Below are 24,270 nucleotides of genomic sequence, written 5' to 3'. Positions count from 1 at the left end.
AGTGGGTGGAACAACAAATCGACGTCTCCTTTTCTCTCTCTCTTTCTCTTGCTCTCTCTTCCTTCTTTCTCTCTAAGGTCAATAAATAAAAATTATTTTAAAAGAAAAAAAAAAGTAGTAAATGCCAATCTAATTCAAATCAGCAAACTTCATATCAATAATGTATTAGGGTAGTGAGTTCTTAAATTATCTAGGGAAGCCACCTTTCTCATCTCATGGCACACAAATTAACTGCCAAAATTATGCGGCATACTATTTTGTCAATCTGACCCTTTTGGATCCAAAGTGACTTTTTCAAAAATCAAGTGTTTATAATTGTATATAAGGATATCTAGTACCAAGAGTTGCCAAGAGTTAATCAATCAGATACAAACTTATTATGTGACGTGACCAATAAAACGCAATGCTTATTATATGACCTATATATTTATGGTTCTGGACAGGGCATTCACATTGGACAGCTATGTGTTGGCTGTTGTCTTTTTATTTGATAGTCTAAGGGAAAAGATGTCAATGCCTTTAACTAAATAGTCAGGTATTACATGTTTTGCGGCACACCAGTTGAAAATTGCTGGTCTAGGGTTAAGAACTCCTCTGATCTGAGAGTCTGGTACACTACAGACCCCATTCCTGACAAATTGCACAAACACCTCCTGTTACCAACTGGTATAGGCTTGAGTGAAGAAAGCCTGCCTTATGAGAGAAGCAGAGGGCTCCCTCACGCCCAGGTTAAAGACAATAACCACACAAATTCCCGTGGCAATTAGCTATATATACAACCTCTCTAGTACAATGTTGGCATCTATCAGGTACTCAAGAATGCATACTGAACAAATAACAAAGCAAGATAATAAGTCTGCTTTTTTGGCTTTTTTTGTTGTTGTTACTAGTTTTAAAAAATATATTGTACCTTAAGATTTTTGCAACTCTTCATCAGGTATTTCACATCATAAATGGATGGGAAGAAAAGGTTCAGAATATGAAAGAATTCATGTTCCTCTTCTGGCAAACGAGAATCAGTAAGTAACTTTACCATGTAGCCAAAGTCATAGCCACTGCAAGGAGAGAAGGAGGCACTAAGTGAAAAAGCAACAGTTATTAGGCCCCCATGTTCATCTACTTTACTTCTCAAAATTCATGATGCTGCCACCTTTCAGTATTCCAAAGTAGTTTATCCTGTGATCTGAACATTCCATTAAAAAACAACACAAGCCGAAACCGGTTTGGCTCAGTGGATAGAGCGTCGGCCTGCGGACTCAAGGGTCCCAGGTTCGATTCCAGTCAAGGGCATGTACCTTGGTTGCGGGCACATCCCCAGTAGGGGGTGTGCAGGAGGCAGCTGATCGATGTTTCTCTCTCATCGATGTTTCTAACTCTCTATCCCTCTCTCTTCCTCTCTGTAAAAAATCAATAAAATATATTTTAAAAATAATAATAAATAAAAATATAAATAAATAACAACACAAACTAATATGGAAGAAAACTCAAATATTTATATATAAATGTGTGTTTTATTCATCAAAAATTCAGAAGTACTGGCCCTGGCTGGGTAGTTAAGTTGGTTAGATCATCATCCCAATACGTCAAGATTGCGAGTTCCATCCCCAACTCAGGACACATACAAGAATCAACCAATAGACCTGGCCAGTGTGGTTCAGTTGACTGGGCATCATCCCATGCACCAAAAGGTTGCTGGTTTGATTCCTGGTCAGGGCACATGCCGAGGTTGGGAGCTCAACCCAGTAGGGGGCATGATGGAGGCAGCCAATCAATAATTCTCTCTCATCATTGATGTTTCTGTCCTTCTCCCTTCCTCTCTGAAATCAATAAAAAATATATTTAAAAAATAGTAAGAATAAACAACCAAGTGCTTCGATCCCCTCCACCCACCACTTTCCACTAAGAATACACCCACTGGCAGCTATGTGATAAAGCCCATTACTGTGTAACTCAAACCAATATGAGCTCCAAATTGTTTTTTGAAAAACAAATATGAGTAATAGTTACCATTTCAACTTCATAACTGCTAGTGACCAACAGAAGAGAGCATAAAAATTCAATTCCCTGGTCCCAAACTGAGAGCTACACATTCTCTGGGGCTGACCTGTGAAATGAAAGCCATTTGACATTGTCACAGAGAACCACCCCTGATGTCATAAGCAGCTCCGCAAAGTGCAGTGTGTCAATCCCTTCCTCTTCGTGCTTCTGAAACTGCAGTCCTGAGTTTGCAAGGAGATCTATGGAATCCTGAGAGTACATGTCCTCTCTAAAAAAAGAAGGGGTTCACGTCTTAGTTGATGGATAATGTAGCAGAAGTAGTGAGTAACAGTATATCACACTTATCATAGAACAAGTTTTCTTTAAATGCTTTCATTATTAAAGAATACAATTCCTTTTTTCCAGTATTCCAGCAAGCATAAAAAGTAGATGATCTTATCTCTAACAGATAAAAAAAATGTGATTTTTCCCATAAAATAAATGTCCTAATTATAAAATATCCACATTTTGCAGGTGTCAGCAGCAGGCAGCAGAGCGCGGAACATGGCGGGTATCAGCTGTGGCAGGATGATGGAGCAGGTGAGCAGGGACACCAGACCAAGACAGGGCGCCAATCGCTGTCATTGGGGTGAGCCTCTAATTTATTCTAGATGTGCCTATTTTGGACATCTCAAATGAACAGAATCATATATGTGGGCTTTTGTGTCTGGCTTCTTTCCCTTAGCATGTTTTCAAAGTTCATCCATGGAGAGTATATATCCATACTTTACTCTTTCTTACTGCTCCATAACATTCAATTCCATGGATATACTGTTTAATTTATCCATTTGTCAGTTCACAGATATTTGGATTGCTTCAACTTCATAAATAATGCCTTCATGAATAATGCTGCTATGAACATTCACATACAAGGTTTTGCATGGATATGGTTTCAAATCTCTTGGACATATGCCTATGAGTAGAATTGCTGGGTCATATGGTAATTCTGTTTAACCTTTTGAGAAACAGCCTTCCTAAGTGGACTATTTGTTTTCCAAAGAGGCTGTGTCACTTTACATTTCCCATAACAATGTATGAATATTCTAATTTCTCCACATCCTCCCCAACATTTATGTTTTATTTATTATAGCCATCTCGGGGTATGAAGTGGTATCTCACTGTGGTTTTGATTTGCATTTCCCTAATGACATGATTATGAGCAACTTTTCATGGGTTTATTAGCCACTAGAGGCCCGGTGCACAAAATTCATGCACAGGTAAGGTCCCTAGGCCTGGCTGGCAATCAGGGCTAATCGGCACCTTCCGGCTGTCAGCCAGGGCCTTCCTTCGTTCCCCGCCACCCCCTGGTGGTCAGCGCATGTCATAGCGAGCGATTAAACTCCTGGTCATCTGATCAAACTCTCGAGGGGACACATTGCATATATAGAAGATAGATTTGTATCTCTTCATTGGAGAAATGTATATTCAAATCTTTTCCCTGTTTCTAATTGGACTACTTCTCTTTTTACTGTTGACTTGTGAGAGAGCTTTAAGGGGGACTTTACTTTGAGATTATTTATTTCATCCTCTGCTTGACTGCTCTGTCCAACCCTTACCTGGGTTTGGTGGAAATAAAACTTAAAATTAATAAATTCAATTAGAAATCACAATCTGCACAAATGTAGCAGACCTAAGAATAATACTCAGAAGTATCTCAGACACTTACGTAAGGTTGAATTTGAAGTTGAACTGCCAAGTGTTGATTCCAGAAGGGTATTCTCCCTTCTCATTCGTGAATGTAAGGCCCAGCTGGATAATTTTTAAAAGGTCAACATTGCACCGCAAAAGCTGATACTGGTAATCTATGGAACTACGAAATTCACCAATTGGTCGCACTACAACACCTGGAAATTCTGTATCCTGAAAAAAAAAATCATCATAAGGTTTCACAAAATAGTGGATGCTAAATTGATCATTCATAAACAAAATTCTTACCTCAATTTATAAAAGTTATGTGACAAGCCCCAAGATTGAACAAAAAAAAAAATCTATCTTAAAATACTTATCTTGTCAACATCTACAGAAGCACTAAAATCACAAAGCTTTACACAACAACTTGGAGATCCTAGCAGGACATGAATAGAAGTAGGTGATAAACTAGAGAGAGATATATAGGCAATTAAGAACATTCTAAGTTGAGAACAATATATAAATAAAAATATAAAAATAGGGAAGTGAAAATGCCCATCAGAAAAAAGGAGTAAAGCAAACTGGGTATGAAAATGGTTAGGAGTTGTGGTGCTTCCATGCCTCCTCTAAAAGAGGCCCTGGATATCACCATGATACACACATGTCCCTCTTCAGACATTCAATGTCAGGCAGGTATGTGGCCCCTATATTGCCAGATCTTTCCAATTTTTCCAGAGATGGCAAAAATCTGGAGTTTATGTAGGTCCCTTGATTCTTAAATGCTGACAATTTTTAAAACTTGTTTTAAAAACTATACAAATGTATCGTATCTGTGAGATAGATATGCCCTATGGCTTTAAAGAGTTTCAAACACAGAGTAACATTACAAAACATCAAGACACTAGAGGTTACATCCTTCTCAGACACATTGGCTACCCTTGCTGTTTCATAAAAGCAATACAACCTTCTATCATGTTTAATATGCCATCACTTTAGTGTGATCACTTATTTCAAAAACTCTAATTAAATACTCCCTAAATCCATACGAGGTGAGTCAAATAGAGTAGAATAGAGCTCTTTACCATGGCAATATAACTGTAACTGAGCACAATTTCTCGGATCTTCCTCATCTCTTCTTCTAGGTTGCTGGCCCAGACTTCACAGATAACCTGGCTATTCTCCACAAGTGCTGCGGGCATCCTGAAGAAACTTGAGAAGTCACGTTCAGCTGACTATGATAGAGGGCAAGCCAATGGTGGATCTGACCTAAATTCAAAAACACATTGTGCAATCACATAAATTTACACAGTGGCATAAGATGTCAATAAAACAAAGGCATCAAAACAATATTTTATCATCACTTCCCAGTTTAAGCTAAAGCATGAGACTGTCAGTTGGTCCGACAGTTGTGGGTTATTGTTAAGCTGATTAAAACATTGAGACTGTCATGTTATTTACTCAACACACACACACACACACACACACACACACACACACACGTAGTTCTTTAACCTAAAGAAACTAAAATTAAGAAACCTGAAGAAACTTTTGCCCAGGCTTCCCTTTTAAATAAAAGGGAAGTAAAAATCACTACCCTACACCAGCTTTCAGCTCTCTCTACAACACCTACAGATTGAAATAGTCCCGTGACCACAAAAATGCCCTTATCTGTAACTTTCACAGCACTTTACTCAGAGATCACATAATGGGAACTTTTCTAAAGAAATCACTTTAGCCAGCTTAAATGTACCTGGACGCTCTGAAAGCTTGAAAGAATGTGGACCTAAATTCTCACACTTAAACTCTTTACACTTATATGTTGAATATGGATCTGGGACTCTTCCCCTCCCCACAAAACAGGGAAATTCTTTTTCCCTACTATTCAAAGGTCAAATAGAAGTAGAGGCAATTAACTAACTTAATATAGTGCCACTTTATTTTTTTTTTTATAGATTTTTATTGATTTCAGAGAGGAAGGGAGAGGGAGAGAAACATCAATGATGAGAGAGAATCGTTGATCAGCTGCCTCCTGCACACCCCCTACTGGGAATCGAGCCCATAACCGAGGCATGTGATGTGCCCTGACCAGGAATCCAACAGTGACCTTTTGGTTCATAGGTGGATGCTCAACCACGGAGCCACACCAGCGAGGATATAGTGCCTCTTCAGATTTCTGCAAATAGTGATTTAAGTTGTAAAACACTTGCTAATTTCAACCTTAACAATCACAAGAAAAATTTGAATTTGAGTTATTAATGTCTACTTTTAAACACATAGTATTTTAAAGAAACCAAGCAGCAATACAACAATCAAGACAGAGAAAACAGCAGGTATAAATTCTACTAAAACCAGAATGGTGTATATTCTGGGAGGAAACTGGGGAGGGGACAGTATTCTGCAAGATAAAACTCCACATGGTTCAGCCTCAGAGTATGCTGTTACTTTAGCAAATGCAACGTAAGATGCTTAGTTATAAAAAGACTAAAGGAAGTTATCATAAAAGCATTTACTTAAAAGGCAAACCCACCACATAGATCCTCAATATAAGACAGTCACGTGCATTTTAGTTTCTAGGAATTTCTCCCTGAATATACAATGAAATTCCTAGAAACAGTAAAATGCACATAACTGTCTTCCAAAGGACAGAGCAAGGAAAATCTCTGTTTTCTACTTTCAAATTACAGTAAGAATCTGGAAAACAAAATTGGCATTCTCAAGTGTCATCATTTCTCTGAGAAACTTTTAAGAAACTAACCTGTTGGTTTAGAAACCCTCAAAGATTCCATGTATTTAAGGCACACTACACTTTGAGGTGCTTCTCTAAAATCATAGCAGACTTACTCTGAAATTTACGTAGACTGTGGTATCTACCTAACAAATATAGGTGGACACTCCTTAAAGGCAGAACCCATTCTTCTCATTTTCAATCGGTACACAATGGGCATGAATGACAGGTTTGCAAATGAACAAATAAACATCAGAAAAGGGCAAAAGCTCAGACTGAATGTGGGCTTTACTATCTATATATATAAAAGGCTAATATGCTAAGTGTCCCTCCGACCGTCCGACCAGTCACTATGACACGCACTGACCACCAGGAGGCAGATGCTCAACGCAGGGGCTGCCATGATACGCACTGGCCATTTACAAAGAAACAGCACCGCAGACCTGGCGCCAACAAAGCAACACTCAGCTTCCCCCAAGTGGGACATAGGCCCTGCCACCACCTCAGAGCGACACCCCACCAAATTGCAGCCGACCCTGCCAAGACCCCAGGGTGCAAAATGCGGCCCACAGCCCAGCCCATTCTGGAAATGGTCGCTGTGGGCACCAGGTAATGACGTCATGTAGCAACGCTCGGCTTCCTCTCCCTAGCGACCAGCCTCCTTGGAGTTTCTTCAGCCCAGGAACATGACTTGCTTTATAGCCAGGTGGAAACATTTCACACTTTAACCAAATGTCTGTGAAGCGTTTTCCTGTGCCTCATCTCATTTGATCCTCACAGAAGTCCTGGAGTAGGTAGATAGGAGACTCGGTAGAATCCTATTTTCTTCTCATTAGCCGGAAAACGGAGATTTAGAAAGTTTAGAAACTTAACCCGACTGAAAAGAAGAAATGGTGGACCATGAAAATGACTTCAGGTTTTCTCACTGCGCAGAATATAGTCAAATAGCCCTAGCCGGTTTGGCTCAGTGGATAGAGCGTCGGCCTGGGGACTGAAGGGCCCCAGGTTCGATTCTGGTCAAAGGCATGTACCTTGGTTGCAGGCACATCACTAGTGGGGGGGAGGGGGAGCGTGCAGGGGCAGCTGATCGATGTTTCTCTCTCATCTATGTTTCTAACTGTCTATCCCTCTCCCTTCCCCTCTGTAAAAAAATCAATAAAATATTTATTTTTAAAAAAGAATATAGTCAAATACTGCTGCAGTTAAATATTTTACCCTTTGTTCTCCCTGCATGACCTACAATAATAATCTTCTTCATGTTGTTATTTACTGCTGTGTTGCTGACAATTACCTGAAAGAGAAGTTGGGGTGCCTCAATGGGCTGGAAAAAGCTTAGCTACATCAGAAAGCAGGTCTAATTAAGCAAGTTTATTCTATATATATAAAAGGCTAAGTTGATTCGCTCATGCGCAATATATATAAAGCACTTGCTGGTGCCAGTTGCACACAAGTGTTTCAATCTGTCATTGTTGATCATGAATTTGGTTGACACTTCTATTATAGAGAAAGGGAGAATAACGATATTAAAATATTTCTTCTAATTAATTTTCTTTCAATGTGCACAAATTTGTGCACCAGGCCACTAGTCTAATCATAATTAAGAAAATGTCAGGACTCAGAATTTTAAGTTCTAAACTATGCTTAAGGTTTTCCCCAGCAAAAGGGCTTTAAACCATTTCTAAGCCCATTAATGTTAAACCAATACCACTTAACTTCCTTATTTCCCTAACTGAAACAGTTCACTTCCTTTTTGGTGTCATTTGAAACACAACCGTAAATTACTGTAGGGGAAGTATCACTCCTGTAGATGTTTCCATAAAAGCAAAAGCAACTAAAGGGACCCAAGGGGAAAAAGGCCTTTGGCCTCCAAGCAGTAAAAAGCAAGATATTTACACTAAACCCTTAGAACCAGGCTCCCCAGCTAAGATACTCTTATATTTGTATCAAAATAACTCAAGAAACAATCTGAAGAGGCTCCCTCTGGTCAAGGACAGTATGAACATCATTATGAATAATTACTACAGTGTATTAAAACTTGTCAGAGAGGTTTATATCCATTAGTTCATAGTGAACTAAGAAAATAAACTTAATTGGTCATCAGTGGAGAACGTTAGTAAATCAACTTATTTTTAAAATTGTATCTTGTCTTTCTGATATAAGCTGTACCTCGAAGCAATCACACAGCTGAGGGTTTCTCTTCAGAGAAGTTATACAACTAACAAGTAAATATGTAATGATAGAATATCATTATTACGTGACTCCTAATGAATAATCATAATGGCATTTACATGGGATAAGCAGAAAAGGCAAATCTATAAAGACAGAAAAGTAGGCTACAGTAGTGGGATGAGGATAGGAGTTTAATGGAAAATAGGCATGAGGTATCTTCCTGCGGTGAAGATTGCTCCCAAACTCAATTACAATGATTGCAGAACTCAGTAAATTTCCCCAAAATCATTGAACTATAAATTAAAATGGGCAAGTTTTATAACATGTAAATTATACTTCAGCTTTGAAACTTGTTAAAATAATCACAATGGCTGTTATCATAAAAAGCAACAAGGTATCATGTGCCTCTTAACAAAACATATCACTGCTATGAAATAGTCACACACCATTTAAGGAGAGAATACGTCTGAGAAATGCATCATTACGTAATTTCATTCTTATGCAAACATCATAGCCCGGCAGTATTGCTCAGTTGGTTGAGTGTAGACTTATGAACCAGGAGATCACGGTTCCATTCCTGGTCAGGGCACATGCCTGGGTTGCGGGCTCGATCCCCAGTGGGGTGCATGCAGGAGGCAGCCAATCAATGATTCTCTCTCATTATTGATGTATCTATCTCTCTCTCTCTCTCCTCCTTTTTCTCTGAAGTCAGTAAAAATATATATTCAGCCCTAGCTGGTTTGGCTCAGTGGATAGAGCATCTGCCTGTGGACCAAAGATCCAAGGTTCAATTCTGGTAAGGGGCTCGTATTTTGGTTGCAGGCTCCTCCCCGGTCCCAGTCCTGGTTGGGGCACATACAGGAGCAACCAATCAATGTGTTTCTCTCACATCAATGTTTCTCTCTGTCTTTCCCTCTCTCTTCCACTCTCCCTAAAAATCAATGGAAAAATATCCTCAGGTGAGGAGTAACACACACACACAAACATATTTATAAAAAACATCGTAGAGTGCACGTACACAAACCTAGGTGGCACATAGCCCACTTCACACTTCGCTATATACTATGTAGCCTATTGCTCCCAGGCTACGAACCTGTACAATATGTTATTGTACAAAACAACACAAGATAAATCAAGCACAAGAGAAAAGGATGCACTTAAGAAAGAAGATTCAGTAAGCACCAGATGTATGAAGCTATTGCAGGTATAACATCATATACTATTTTACAGCAAACTTTTTTTTGTAAGTAGAAAGAGTACCCTCTAAAATAACAAAAAGTAAGTACATAAACCAGTAACATAGTCATTTATTATAATTGTAAAGTATTATGTACTGTACATAATTGTATGCCATACTTTTTTAATCCTCACCCAAGGATGTTTTTATTACTTGAGAGAGACAGACAGACACATCAATGTGAGAAACATCAATTAGTTAACCTCCCATATGTGCCCCAACCAGGGATAGAACCCAAAACCTAGGTATGATGTGCCCTGACCAGGAATCAAACCTGCAACCTGTTGTTGTGTGGGACAATGCTCCAACCAACTGAGCCCCCCACCTCCACCTCCCAGGCAAAGCTATATGCTCCACTTTTATTGGACTGGCAGTGCAGTAAATTTACACCAGTATCACTTCAAAGACATTAATAATGTGTTTCACTTAAATGTAAGGATAACCATATCACTAGGCAATTGAAATTTTTCAGCTCACATATAATCTTACTAGAGGCCCGATGAACAAAATTCGTGGAAGAGTAGGCCTTCCTTCCTCCAGCTGCCGGCACTGGCTTCCCTCTGGCACCCAGGACCTGGGCTTCCCTCCAGCCACTGGCAGGCACCCGGGACCCGAGCTTCCCTCATAGCCCTGGTTTCGTCCGAAAGGATGTCCAGTCTAATTAGTGTATTACACTTTTATTATTATAGATAGGACCACCATAGTACATAGTATATGCAATCCATCGTTGACTATTGTTTTGCGGGGCGGGGGGGGGGGGGGGCCTAATTTGAATCTGACCACAACTCTAGATTTAACTATCAATTTACAGGAAATATAGGGGACAAAGGAACAAGTTAAATGACACCACAGAAGTTCAATCAGCACCCTGGCTGGGTGGCTCAGTTGGTTGGAGTGCCATCCCAATACGCCAAGGTTATGGTTTGATACTCAGTCAGGGCACATACAAGAGTCAGCCAATGAATGCCTAAGAGCAACAATAAATTGATGTTTAAAAGCAATCAGCAAAATACAGAAACCACTGTGGAGCCCAGCCGGTATGGCTCAGTGGTTGAGCATCGACCTAGAGCCGTGGTGGGCAAACTGCGGTTTGCGAGCCACATGCAGCTCTTTGGCCCCTTGAGTGTGGCTCTTCCACAAAATACCACGGCCTGGGCGAGTCTATTTTGAAGAAGTGGCGTTAGAAGAAGTTTAAGTTTAAAAAATTTGGCTCTCAAAAGAAATTTCAATCGTTGTACTGTTGATATTTGGCTCTGTTGACTAATGAGTTTGCCGACCACTGGACCTAGAGCATCAACCTATAAACCAGGAGGTCACAGTTCGATTCCCGGTCAGGGCATATGCCCAGGTTGCGGGCTTGATCCCCAGTGTGGGACATGCAGGAAGCAGCTGATCGATGATTTTCTCTCATCATTGATGTTTCTATCTCTTCCTCTCCCTTCCTCTCTACAATAGAAATATATGGATGGATGGATGGATGGATGGATGGATGGATGGAGGGAGGGAGGGAGGGAGGGAGGGAGGGAGGGAGGAAAAGAAACCACTGTGGAAATCTAAAGAACCATCCAACTTCTTCAACAAATTGCAAGAAATAAAAGTAAATAGAGAAAGATAAATATCACATGATCTCACTCATTTGTAGAATATAATGAACAACATAAACTGATGAACAAAAATAGATCCAGAGACAGAGAAACATCAATCAGAACGTCAAACCTCAGGGAAGGTAGGGGACAGTGGGGGTAAGGGGGAGAGATCAACCAAAGGACTTATATGCATGCACATAAGCCTAATCAATGGACACAGACAACAGGGGGTTGGGGGCATGAATGGGAGGCGGGGGGGGGTGGTGTAATGGGGGAATAAGGACACATATGTAATACCTTAATCAATAAAGAAATTAAAAATAAAATAAATAAATAAAAGTAAGAGAATAGCTCTGGCCAGGTATTCAGTTGGTTTAAGTGTCATCCCCATATGCCAAGACTGCAGGCTCATCTCTGGTGAGGGCACAAACAAGCAGCAACCAGTGCCCAGCCTGCATGGCTCACCCTCTGAAGTTGAGCGTCAACCTATGAAGGAGGTCAGGTTCGACTCCCTGTCAGGGCACATGCCCAGGTTGCAGGCTTCATCCCCAGCAGAGGGCCTGCAGGAGGCAGCAGATCAGTGATTCTCTCACCACTGATGTTTCTATCTCCCTCTCCCTCTCCCTTCCTCTCTGAAATCAATAAAAATATATTTTAAAAAGCAACCAATGAATCATAAATAAATGCCATAACAACATTTGGGAAATATAATGAACAACATAAACTGATGAACAAAAATAGAGCCAGTAGGAAAAAATATTCTAGAATAGAAGTAATCCTGGTGTTTGCAGATTTTTAATATTTCCTACAACTTTTGTGATACCGTACTATGTTAGTACAGTTTTGGTAATACTATTACACTTAAAATCCTTTTATTCTTGAAATATTAATGTTTATTGCATGTAACATATTTAAGGCCATTTTTCTTGAAATAGTAAGGTTTATTGCATGTAACATTATTATATTCAAAATCATTTTTCTTGAAAAAAAATCCATGTTTCTCTCTCTCCCTTCCCCTCTCTCTCTAAAATCAATAAATAAATTTTAGAAAACATTTTTTTGTTGTTGTTTAATCCTCAGCCGAGGGTATTTTTCCATTGATTTTTTACAGAGAGGAAGAGAGAGGGATAGAGAGTTAGAAACATCGATGAGAGAGAAACATCGATCAACTGCCTCTTGCACACCCCCTACTGGGGATGTGCCCGCAACCAAGGTACGTGCCCTTGACCGGAATCGAACCTGGGACCCTTGAGTCTGCAGGCCGACGCTCTATCCACTGAGCCAAACCGGTTTCGGCTTTTCCATTGATTTTTAGAGAAAGTGGAAGGGAGAAGAGGCACAATGTGAGAGAGACACATTGAACAGGTGCTGCCTCCTGCACACACACCTGACCAGGGCCAGGGAACCTGCAACTGCGGTACGTGCCCTTGACGGGAATTGAACCTGGGACCCTTCACTCCACAGGTTGATACTCTATCCACTGAGCCAAACCGGCTAGGGCTAAAATTACTTTTTAAATAGTAAAAGACTCTCAGGAATCTTATCAACCACTCAAAATGTGTAGGCCTTAGTTGGATCCAGCTTTAAACTAACTATTGTTGCGGGTGGGGGTGGGGGTGGGGGTGGGGGGGGAAGCTCTCACATTTTTGAGACCATTATAAGTCTTAACAATGACTGTCTGGTTTTATTTTTTGTTCTGGGTTCTTGTGAGGGTTCCCCCAACCCCCTTTTTTGGTGTTACATTATATTGTGGTCATGATTTTTAAATGAGTCTTTATCCTTTAAAGATAATGCTAAATATAGATGATTGATACTAAATATGGGGTTGTTTCAAAATAAAAGTGGAGAAAACTCCTCTCAACTTTATGCAATGCTGTACTCCTCTGCATTTTATAAATAAGAAACTGAAATTCAGAGACATCAATTTAAAAAGGCAGCATCATGCCCTGGCCGAGTGGCTCAGTTGGTTGGAGCACTGTCCCATACATAAAGGTTGCAGGTTTGATTCCCAGTTAGGGCACATAACGAGGTTGTGGGCTGGATCCCCAGTTGAAGGCAACCAATCAATATTTCTCTCACATCAATGTTTCTCTCTCTCTCTCTCTCCCTTCCACTCTCTCTAAAAATTAATGAAGGCATATCCTCGGGAGAGGATTAAAAAAGAAAAAAAGCAGCATGACTTCATTTGCAAGAGAATTTTTTTTAAAAAGCTAACCACATTGTTAATACACACCTGACAAATGGGGAACACAAAAGCAGACTATTGACAAAAAATACGTTAAGACATTCTTGCACCAAACCCTTATCTAGGAAAACTGTTGGGAAATAGACAATAGCTTGTAACCCCCTAAATGTAGTGCCACTCAAAAACTGAAGAGGAATCAGCCCTAGCCGATTTTGCTCAGTGGTTAGAGCGATGGCCTTCGGACTGAAGGGTCCCGGGTTTGATTTCAGCCAAGGGCACATGCCCGAGTTGTGGGCTCGATCCCCAATGTGGGGCATGCAGGAGGCAGCTGATCAATTATCCTCTCTCATCATTGATGTTTCTAGCTCACTCTCTCTCCCTCTCCCTTCCTCTCTGACATCAATAAAAATATATTTTTAAAAAATTGAAGAGGAATCATATTATGCACCTTTACCTTAACATAAATTACTGGGTATGCTAGCCAAAAAGAGAAATAATAATAATAAATAGTGCCAGCAATTCTGCCTGCCACTTTCCACTCAGTCAGGACGTGTTCCTGAATGAGCCTAATGTGGGAACCACAGACACAATATTCCCCTCGGGTAGTCTTCCTCCTTTTAAGCCTCTCAGAACCTGCATCTCACAGAGTACACTCCACAGTGCAGAATGACCAGGTTCTTCAAATATCTATTTGTGCAACACAGTCCCTAAAGGTAACCTAAGTACTTTATCTGGTTTAGGACCAAAGAAAGAGTAACGAGTTTCAAAGCTGAAGGAAAAACTGAGTCTGCTGGATTTACTGAGAAACAGGCCTGCCATCTCCAAAACTGCAACTTCCTAAGGAATTTTCTTTAATTTTAAATTTTATTGTTTAAAGTATTACAAATAGTCGTACATATATTTTCTTTTTTTCCCCATTGACCTTCCCCCAGCCTCCCTTACCCCCTGGCACATGCCCTCATCCCACCCCCACCCCCAGTGTCTTGTGTCCATTGGTTGTGCTTATATGCATGCATACAAGTCCCTAAGGAATTTTTAAGGATGAATTTGATCGCATTCAATGTCTGCCTCACAGGCTGACTTTAAAATGACTCCACATGAGCCTCTCCACTCCCTAAGAAAGCAAAAGACAAGCAGTGATTGATACCTGTTGTTTCCCAGCACGACTGTACAATAAAAGGTCCCTCTTTCTCTCTCTTACACACACACACACACACACACACACACACACACACACTCAATTACTGAGGTCCCTGCCCTGTGCTGATCTGTAGTACAATCTGTTCAGATCGTTCCTGACGACCTATAGAGTAAGAACTCCAAAACAAAGCTTGTTTACCCAGGAAAGCTCTGAAGAGCAACTAACGATACAGCCACCTGGAAGCTTTCTCCGCAAGCAATCCAGAGGAAGCTCGGGAAAAGAATGTTTGGTTTTTCTGGTTTTATTTTAAGTCTAAGTGTGCAAGAAAACAATAAACATCACACACCCCCCACCCCCCGCTAGAGGCTGAACAAAGGCTTGGCGGCCTTTGCCTACGATGGAAAAGGAAGCAGAAGCACGTTAGAAGACACGGCAGCAACTTGGAAGAGGGTCCTCTCCATAAACGACCATAGTCGGGGGTCGCCGCCGCCGCCGCTGTCTTCCTCGGCCTTCCCCCCGAAGTGAACCTACCCTGAACTGAACCTCAGTAAAACCGCCCGCGGAGGCCAGGCCTGAGCGTCGGCTCCTCCGGAGCCACGGCTCCGGCTCATAAAGCCATAGCACGGCCGGGAAAGTGGCGGGGCCACAAGAACCAAGAAGGGGGGGGGCAGCCTGCAAGGTTCCAAACTCTGTCCTTTCTTCTACACAACGGCCCGTCACCATTCTCCTCCCGTTCTGGATGACCCACCCCCTTCACACTCCTCCCTCACCTCCTCCTCCTCAACCCTCCCCCCTTTTTGTGCAAAGCGATTCAGATTGCAGGCCGAAGGGGCAGACAGACCTAAGTTCGAAGCCACACCACCGACTAGCCACGGGGCTTTGCATGTATCACTTAACCTCCGGCATGCCTCAGTCTACCTATCCTATAAAATGGCTTTAACAGCATACACCTCGGAAGACTGCAGTGGAGGAGCCTATTCAAGGTGCTTTGGAAAGTCCTGGCGCACGTCACTAGAGTATTATTGTCCTGCGGAAGAGGCTGTTTACATTACTACTATCCCATGGGCCTCTTTCTTGTCTCGCTCACTCTGCCTCTCGATACGCCCTGCTCCCCTTCCTCCCACAGGCCCAGAGGGCCTCCCACACCCTCCTGCTTCCCGTTCCTCTCTGGTCGGCGCGGGCACGCTTACCCTGACAGGCAGGCCCGCGAGAGCTGGCGGGCTGGCGGGCGGACTCCGCGGGAGCGGCGGTTGCGGCCCCTGACCCGGCACTCTCTTCCCTCTGCCCCGGATCTGTTCCTAGGATCCAGCGGACCAGTGAGATGGGCGCCCTCGAACCCAGAGCGGCCTTACGTACCGCCCACCAAACACCCTGGCTGTGCCACTCTATCCACCCGGTCCTCCCAACTCGCCTGCTCCCTTCGCGTCACTCGCGACGCGCGCGCGCGCGCGCCGGACAGGCCTTCTCCTCCCCTCCGGCGCGCCCCCGCGATAGCCCCACCGCTGAGCTCGCGGGAGCAAGCGCGCAGGCGCAAAACTAAGAAAATGGCGGAGCGGGGTGGCCTCGGAGGACGCGTGCGGAACACAGCCGCCCTAGGCCTTCGCGAGATTAGTCGCGCTGACTCAATTTAATCTTGATCCCAACTCCTCCATTTTGGTTCTCCATCCCTGCACCAGGGAGGGGCGTGGTCTCGAATTAGCCCCCTCCTTGGTGGGCGGGGCCTGGATGGACCAAAGGAGGTGGCCCGCCAGACCACATCCCACATTACAACGCTTCTCCCTAATTTGAAGGATCTTCAAATCTTTGGTAGGAGCGGATTTGGGGGAAGGTTGGTGGGGCGTGATCCTGACGTTTCACTCTGTATTAGTGGGCTCCCCTGGGCCCCTCAACAAAGGATCTACCTTACGGTGTCCTTTAGGGCAAACAGTTAGTAGGGGTGGGGCAGCACCCCCAAACCGAGCGTGGGTGACGTCCGCCGAGGCCCGCCTTCCTCCTCCCAGCCTATGGGAGCCGGGCGAGCAACGTTACCACAGCAACGGGCCCACCAGGACCTACTCGAGTTACCAAGAGCACGCGGACTCCCCTGGGGGAAGCTGGGGCGAGCCTGGCGTTGGCGTCGCCAGCTTTCCGTGGACCTGGTGGACGCGAGGCAGGCTCCGCACGTTTCCATTGCGAGAGCGAGGGGCCTAGAGGTCCCTGAATTCCCTATAAATCCCGTTTGGAAAGGCTTTTGCCAACGCCTGGCCCCGGGAGCGGTTAACGGGGCCGGGATGCCTCGCTGCCTGTGGCCTCCGGCCGGGGGAAGGAAGATAAAGCGCTGACCTCCCGCCCGCGGCCACCCATTCCCGGTTCCTGCGAGGAGACGAGGACGCCAAAGCACGGCGCTAGTCCTAGAGGCTTTCACACCGAGTCACTGGCCTCCCCGCTTTTAAACACTTCCCTCTGAGGGAAGCCTCCAAAACCCTACGTCCATTTCCAAAGCTGGGCGCACAGCTGGCCTTCAGCAGCAGTTTCCAGCCAGGTTTCCAAACTCTTCTCCAGGGGTGAGCCCCCACCCCCACCCCCACCCCCAGGGTAGAGTATCACAGGCACCTTCTGAACTCTTCACCACAAATGAGGGTCGCCTCCTTGTCTGTAACAAAGAGATGTGAGTATCTCACAAGGCGGTTGCATTAATAAATGGAAAAAGTACCCCGCGCTGAGGAAAATGTGTGTTCAATGAATGTCAACCCTGAGCCAGTCCAGGTTTGTTAGTTCTGCCGCAGACTTAGCAGTCATCCAGTCCGTTGAGCGGTACTGTGATGGAGCCGCCCGGCGGGACACTCCGTTCCCCTGGTCCCGTGGGTTTCCCATGCCCTGTCACCCACTGACAGCCAGGCTCCGGAGAGGAGAGCCCTCTCTCGCAGAAGAGCAGCCCTCACAATCCTGCCTGGGAATTTTGTTTTTTCCTGCAGCACTCAGGCCTGGTGTGCACTGAAACAATCAAACAGGAAACATCTCCATCCCCCTCACACCTTCACCTAGAGAACTTGGTGTCTATTTCTCAGGTTATTGAAGGCAAATGTAAAAAAAAACACAGATGGCGTGTATTGCAGGAGGTGTTGGAGTGTTTGTTGTAAACAATGGATTTTATGCTGCACTTATGCTAGTTCAAAATTAGAACAAAATCACTGATTCTCTTTGGGAGAAAGGCCCCAAACAAATGGGAGGGCAGTTGGGGAATATTTTCACTAGCACAATGTTATATATATATATATTTTAATGGATTGTTTTTGAACTACAAAGTATAGAAAGTAAGGCTTAATCATAATTTCTCAGCTGGGAGAGTATAGGTTAAAAAAAAATTGAGATACACTCGTTGTAAATGGATCTCCCTAAGACCCAGTCAGGGTGCTATCCTTGGCCAGCGGGGCTGTTATTCCTGATTCTAAGTAAATCTAACAGGGTGCGTTTCTTAAAGTGTAATGTGTGTGCCAAGATAACATGTAATAAAAATAGGTTTGAAGTATTTTTAAAATGGGGAAGAAGGTAAATACGTCCAGGCATACAGTATCATTGTAAATATCCCTCTGAGCCCAAGTCTCAAACACTTACTATAGATGCCTGTCAATTGACTAACCCCATTGTCGGCGTGCTCCCTCCACCCCACCTCCAAGGTAAATAAGGTCTGTCTCTTTGTATAATGTCTTTTATCAGATTAAATATTTATGTTTACATTCAACGGCAAAGTGCACCCAGCTGGCGTTTTTTCTTGGTATCACTTGGGTTAACTTCCTGCTTCCACGGTATGTTGTCCCTGTTCTTTCTACATAATAGAAAAACCTTCTTCTGACTTGAAAATTGTCAACACATCATCAAACTTCCCCTGAATATAAAGCAAAGGTCGTATTTCATGACTATGCATTTGAGTATTATTTTGACCTTTTGATTAACCTGAAAAGCCTTCAGATCTCTGATGAGATCAGAATTTATTTTTTTTAATCCAGAAATAGATACCAAATCTATTTTATTCATATCTCATTTGATTTTCTTTGACATTAAAGTCTACTAAAGTAATACTTCAAAAATCTACTAACAATAATAAGAATATATTCCCCTAATTTCACGGAAAGTAGTTAAATAATTTAAGGTCACCCAGCTCCCAGAGATAAGACCAGGATTTGAATCTTCTAATATGAGATTAGGTGTTTATCCAGTTTTGTTTATGGGCCATTTGATAGGGGCAGAACCCCAGGCTGACACTGGAGGATACACTGGTGAATGAAATAGGCAGGGTTCCTGGCCTTGTGCAACTTAATATTTGGTGCCAGGGACTGACAATGAGCAAGTAAATAAGCAGTGAGTAATAAACAAAAGGATAATGAGAAACTCTGATAACTATCGTGAAGGAAACTAATAGGGTAAAGTGACAGAATAACTGGATTGGGGAAAGATAGGGGGAATTACTTAGGTCAAAGAAGGCCTCTCTAGGAAGGTGCATTTAGGCAGAGATTATGACCGTATCGGAGAGAAAGCGGGGCATGAGGAATGGGAGCAGTAAATTTCCGGCAGAGGAAAAACGAGTTTTATGTGTAAGAGGTAGTAAAAGGAGGCCAGGGCGGCTTCGGAGAGGTGAAGCAAAGGCAAAGTAGTTCAAGGTGAGGCTGGAGAGGAAAACAGAGACCCTAGGTGAGCCAAGGTGTGGGAGGCTTTAGAATTACACTCTTCAAAGGGCACTGGGAAACCAGAAGGATTTTCCTGACCTGATTTATGTTTTTAAAGATTACTTTGACTCTTACAGACAGAGAATGGAGTAAAGGCAAACATTTTTAACTTTTTTTTTAATTACACTAAATTTGATTTTTTAAAAAGAAAGCCTCTCCCAGGTATGGTAAGTGTTGCCTATGGAAATATTAAGTAACAATTTAGGTAATTTTACTAGGTGATTCTGATTGAGAATTAACTACATCCTTTTTTTTTATTATTAACTAGAGGCCTGGTGCATGAAAATTCATGCACTGGAGGGGTCCGTCAGCCTGGCCTGCCCCCTCTCACAGTCTGGGAGCCCTCAGGGGCAGGAGGCGACCTGGTGATCAGGGGAAGGCGATGCCCCATCACATCTCTGCTGCTGCCACTGCCAGCTTCGAAAGCCTGGGCTGGCCCTGGTTACCTGAGCCTCGGGCGGCCCTGGGCCGCTGGGCAGCTGCCATCGGAGGCTAGCCTATGCCTCAGGCTGGCCCTGGGCAGCTGGGGTGCTGTGGGCGCCGCCATCTTTGAGGGTGGGGCAGTCAATTAGCATATTCCCTCCTTATTGGCTGTGGGTGCCGCCATCTTTGCAATGGTGTGAGGGTCAGTTAGCATATTTTCTTTTTATTAGATATGATGATTAGATAGGATTTCCAAGAGGAAGGGAGAGGGGGAGAGAGATATAAACATCAATGATGAGAGAGAATCGTTGATCAGCTGCCTCTTGCACACCTCCACCACCACCCCCAACTGGGGATCAAGCTTGAGTGGAATCAAACCTGGGGCCCTTCAGCCTGCAGGCTGACACTCTATCAACTGAGCCAAACCAGCTAGGGCAACTATATCCTTTTGATTATTGTTATTGTGGAACTCTCCAAGGCTGCTAACTGAATATTCAGTACTTTACAAAGAAGAAAGTTGCTCCCTGCTATAGAACCCTTCCTGTAGGTAGGCAAATAAAAATATAGGCCAGTGGAAAGAGTTAAAAGTAAAACTTGTCTTTTGGGACTCTGTAGGCAGTTTTACACTTCTCTTCCCTTCAGCTCTCCCAATACCCAGTATTACATACATCAAACCCACCATATCTCTTGTTACAACCAGATCTCAAAAATCTGTGGGGTTTTTTTATATGACCAGTATTGAGAATCTTCTTTTGAACTTCTCTAACATTCTGTAATATTCTAGAAACAATGGGACCCAAAGGCTTCAGAATACCTCAGAAGTTTCTAACCAAATGTGTGTGTTTGGGGTTTGGGATAGAGGATGTATTCCAGAAAAATTTAAACACAGTTATAAATTTCAACTCCAGATTATCATACATTAGAACTGGGAGGGGCCTCAGAGATCCACTAACCCAGTGGTCAGCAAACCGCGGCTCACGAGCCACATGCAGCTCTTTGGCCCCTTGAGTGTGGCTCTTCCACAAAATACCATGGCCTGGGCAAGTCTATTTTGAAGAAGTGGCGTTAGAAGAAGTTTAAGTTTAAAAAATTTGGCTCTCTAAAGAAATTTCAATTGTTGTACTGTTGATATATGGCTCTGTTGACTAATGAGTTTGCTGACCACTGCTCTAACACATCTCACTCATTGTACAAATGAGGAAACAGACTGAGAGAGGCCAAGCTCATAAAGCTGGTGGTGTCTGCTCTCAGGTGGAACTCAGACCTGCCTCTTGCAGGGTCTCAGGACCCCTCAAGAGCACTTCGTGGACGTGGCCAGGTTGCTCAGTTGGTTAGAGCGTTGCCCCATATGCCAAGGTTATGGGTTCGATCCCTGGTCAGGGCACATACAAGAATCAACCAATGAGCCCTGACTGGTTTGGCTCAGTGGATAGAGCATTGGCCTGCAGACTGAAGGGTCCCGGGTTTGATTCCGGTCAAGGGCATGTACCTTAGTTGCAGGCACATCCCCTGTAGAAGGTGTGCAGGAGGCAGCTGATTGATGTTTCTAACTCGCTATCCTTCTCCCTTCCTCTCTGTAAAAAATCAATAAAATACATTTTTTTAAAAAAATCAACCAATGAATACATAAGTGGAATAATGAATCAATGTTTCTCCCCTCCCCACCCGCCACCCTCACTCTCTTCCTCTCTTTAAAGTCAAGTTGTTGTTTTTTTAAATGTCTGCACATGGCTAGTGAAAAACAATTTTTGTGCTTGATGGTGATGCTTGGAGCATTAGAAAGTAGAAGTGAGGAATAATGTTACATGAGAGCAACTAGATTAAGGTGGGCCTTGGAAGTCAGGTAGCAAAATTTTTTTAATAAATATTTATTGTTCAGGTTATTACAGTTGTTCCTCTTTTTTCCCCCCATAGCTTGTTCCCACCCCACCCGCTGCCCTTACCCCCCACCACTGTCCTTGTCCATAGGTGTACGATATTTTTTTCTTTTCTTTTCTTTTTTTTTTATTTATTATTTTACGATTTTTTAAAAATATATATTTTATTGATTTTTTACAGAGAGGAAGGGAGAGGGATAGAGAGCTAGAAACATCGATGAGAGAGAAACATCGACCAGCTGCCTCCTGCACACCCCCTACCATGGATGTGCCCGCAACCAATGTACATGCCCTTGACCGGAATCGAACCTGGGACCTTTCAGTCCGCAGACCGACGCTCTATCCACTGAGCCAAACCGGTTTCGGCTAGGTATACGATTTTTGTCCAGTCTCTTCCTGCACCCCCCACACCACCTTCCCCCTGAGAATTGTCAGTCCACTCCCTTTCTATGCCCCTGATTCTGTTATATTCACCAGTTTATTCTGTTCATCAGATTTTTTTTATTCACTTGATTTTTAGATTCACTTGTTGATAGATATGAATTTGTTGTTCATAATTTTTATCTTTACCTTTTTCTTCTTCTTCCTCTTCTTAAAGAATACCTTTCAGCATTTCATATAATACTGGTTTGGTGGTGATGAACTCCTTTAGCTTTTTCTTATCTGTGAAGCTCTTTATCTGACCTTCAATTCTGAATGATAGCTTTGCTGGGTAGAGTAATCTTGGTTGTAGGTTCTTGCCATTCATCACTTTGAATATTTCTTGCCATTCCCGTCTGGCCTGCATAGTTTCTGTTGAGAAATCAGCTGATAATCGTATGGGTGCTCCCTTGTAGGTAACTAACTGTTTTTCTCTTGCTGCTTTTAATATTCTCTCTTTGTCTTTTGCCCTTGGCATTTTAATTATGATGTGTCTTGGTGTGGTCCTCTTTGGATTCCTTTTGTTTGGGGTTCTCTGCACTTCCTGGATTTGTAAGTCTATTTCTTTCACCAGGTAGGGGAAGTTTTCTGTCATTATTTCTCCAAATAGGTTTTCAATATTTTGCTGTCTCTCTTCTTCTGGCACCCCCATAATTCTGATGTTGGTACACTTGAAGTCATCCCAGAGGCTCCTTGCACTATCTTCATATTTTTGGATTCTTTTTTCTTTTTGCTTTTCTGGTTGGGTGTTTTTTGCTTCTTCGTATTTCAAATCTTTGACTTGATTCTTGGGATCCTCTAGTCTACTGTTGGATCTCTGTATATTATTCTTTATTTCAGTCAGTGAATGCTTAATTTCTAATTGGTCCTTTTTCACATCCTTGAGGGTCTCACTATATTTCTCAGAGGTTTCTAGAAGATTCTTGAGTAACCTTATAACCATGGTTTTGAACTCTATATCCAATAGTTTGCTTTCCTCCATTTCTGTCATTTGTGACCTGTTTCTTTGTCTCCATATTTTGGCTGCTTCCCTGTGTTGATAGAGTGGCTTTGTGAGCTAGGTGTCCTATAGGGCCCAGTGGCTCAGCCTCCCCAGTTATCTGAGGTGGACACTCTTGGTGCACCCCTTTGTGGGCTGTGTGCACAGTCTTGTTGTAGTTAAGCCTTGATTGTTGTTGGTATCACTGGGAAGAATTGACCTCCAGGCCAATTGGCTGTGAGGACCAGTTGTGTCTACAATGGGAGAACTTCTGTGCTGTAGACACCCTTATGGGGCAAGACTTGCTTCAGTGGGGCTTTGGCACTCACTGAATCTGCCCCCTGAGTGTGTCTCTCATGGATCTGAGGAGTTGTAATCTGGATGGTCTCACCCTGACCACTGGGTACACTGCCTCTTGGTTCTCCAAGGAGGTGCAAAGTCAGCCACTTCCTGAGGCCACCCAGCAGGAGCTGCGGAGAGATCTGCAGATTCCTCCTGTTTGTTTGGGGTTTGGAGGTGCCCAGATGAGGTCCAGCTGTGAAGCAATGCAAGCTGCTGTCCAGCCTTTGGCCTTCTTTTGGAAGCTCTGGGGCTCTCTGACCCAACTGCAGTTTGTTAGGTTTTAGATTACAAAAGGCCAGGCCATTCATATGCAAAAGCCTCTGGGCACAGCTTGGGTGGGGTTGTAAATTGGGTGGGGCGGGGTCTCAGGGAATCACCAGGGTGGAGCAAACAGCAATGGCTGCCCGTCAGCCCTGCCCCGAAGAGGCCCCTGGGTCTCTGTGTCCCGAGGCACCGTGCTGGAAGAATGATTGCTGCAAGCACCTCTGAGAGAACGCCGCCCTCGCGTTCCGGCCCAATGCCAGACAGTCCAGTTTCTCTCTGTATGAGTCTGGGTCCCCAGAGTCTCACCTGGAACTGGAGTTCAGAGCAGTTGGGAGCTTGTATCTCCCTCCCGATTGAAAAAGACAACAGCATACCCAGTTGCCAGCCCCTTTCGCGCATGCCTTCACACCTCCTACTGGACTCAATGTGCTTTTCTCTTTCCTTGTAGAATTTCCACTCAGCCAGCCTTCCTGTGGTTCTGGCTGATATTCGTTTTGTCTTTTAGTTGTAGTTTTAATGTGTTTGTGCACAGCAGCAAGTTCAGGTGTTTATC

General features: G+C 43.3%; 1 protein-coding gene and 1 long non-coding RNA gene across 12 annotated transcripts in view; one reads left to right on the top strand and one right to left on the bottom strand.

Annotated features, from left to right (window-relative positions):
• Positions 1 to 16,037, bottom strand: part of CNOT8 (CCR4-NOT transcription complex subunit 8) — an 88,747-nt gene extending 72,710 nt beyond the window's left edge. For 3 of the 11 annotated variants that reach the window (XM_054718074.1, XM_054718077.1, XM_054718078.1), the window contains exons 1-5: positions 15,900 to 16,037; positions 4,749 to 4,932; positions 3,704 to 3,897; positions 2,105 to 2,266; positions 911 to 1,055 (exon numbers count right to left, since the gene is read on the bottom strand). In XM_054718074.1, the coding sequence (XP_054574049.1) occupies positions 911 to 1,055; positions 2,105 to 2,266; positions 3,704 to 3,897; positions 4,749 to 4,865 (618 nt within the window). In that variant the 5' untranslated portion in view covers positions 4,866 to 4,932; positions 15,900 to 16,037. The other 8 variants (XR_008556418.1, XM_054718081.1, XM_054718079.1 and 5 more) reach the window with 6 other exon arrangements.
• Positions 2,231 to 4,881, top strand: LOC129149509 (uncharacterized). The gene is made up of 3 exons (XR_008556419.1): positions 2,231 to 2,318; positions 2,512 to 2,626; positions 4,809 to 4,881. It is a non-coding gene; the product is annotated as an uncharacterized LOC129149509 (long non-coding RNA).
• Positions 16,038 to 24,270: the final 8,233 nt, after the last annotated feature.

Source organism: Eptesicus fuscus, chromosome 6, assembly GCF_027574615.1.
Source record: "Eptesicus fuscus isolate TK198812 chromosome 6, DD_ASM_mEF_20220401, whole genome shotgun sequence".
NCBI lineage: Eukaryota > Metazoa > Chordata > Mammalia > Chiroptera > Vespertilionidae > Eptesicus > Eptesicus fuscus.
Note: the sequence above shows the minus strand (reverse complement) of the source record. Positions and strands in the feature narration are given on the sequence as shown.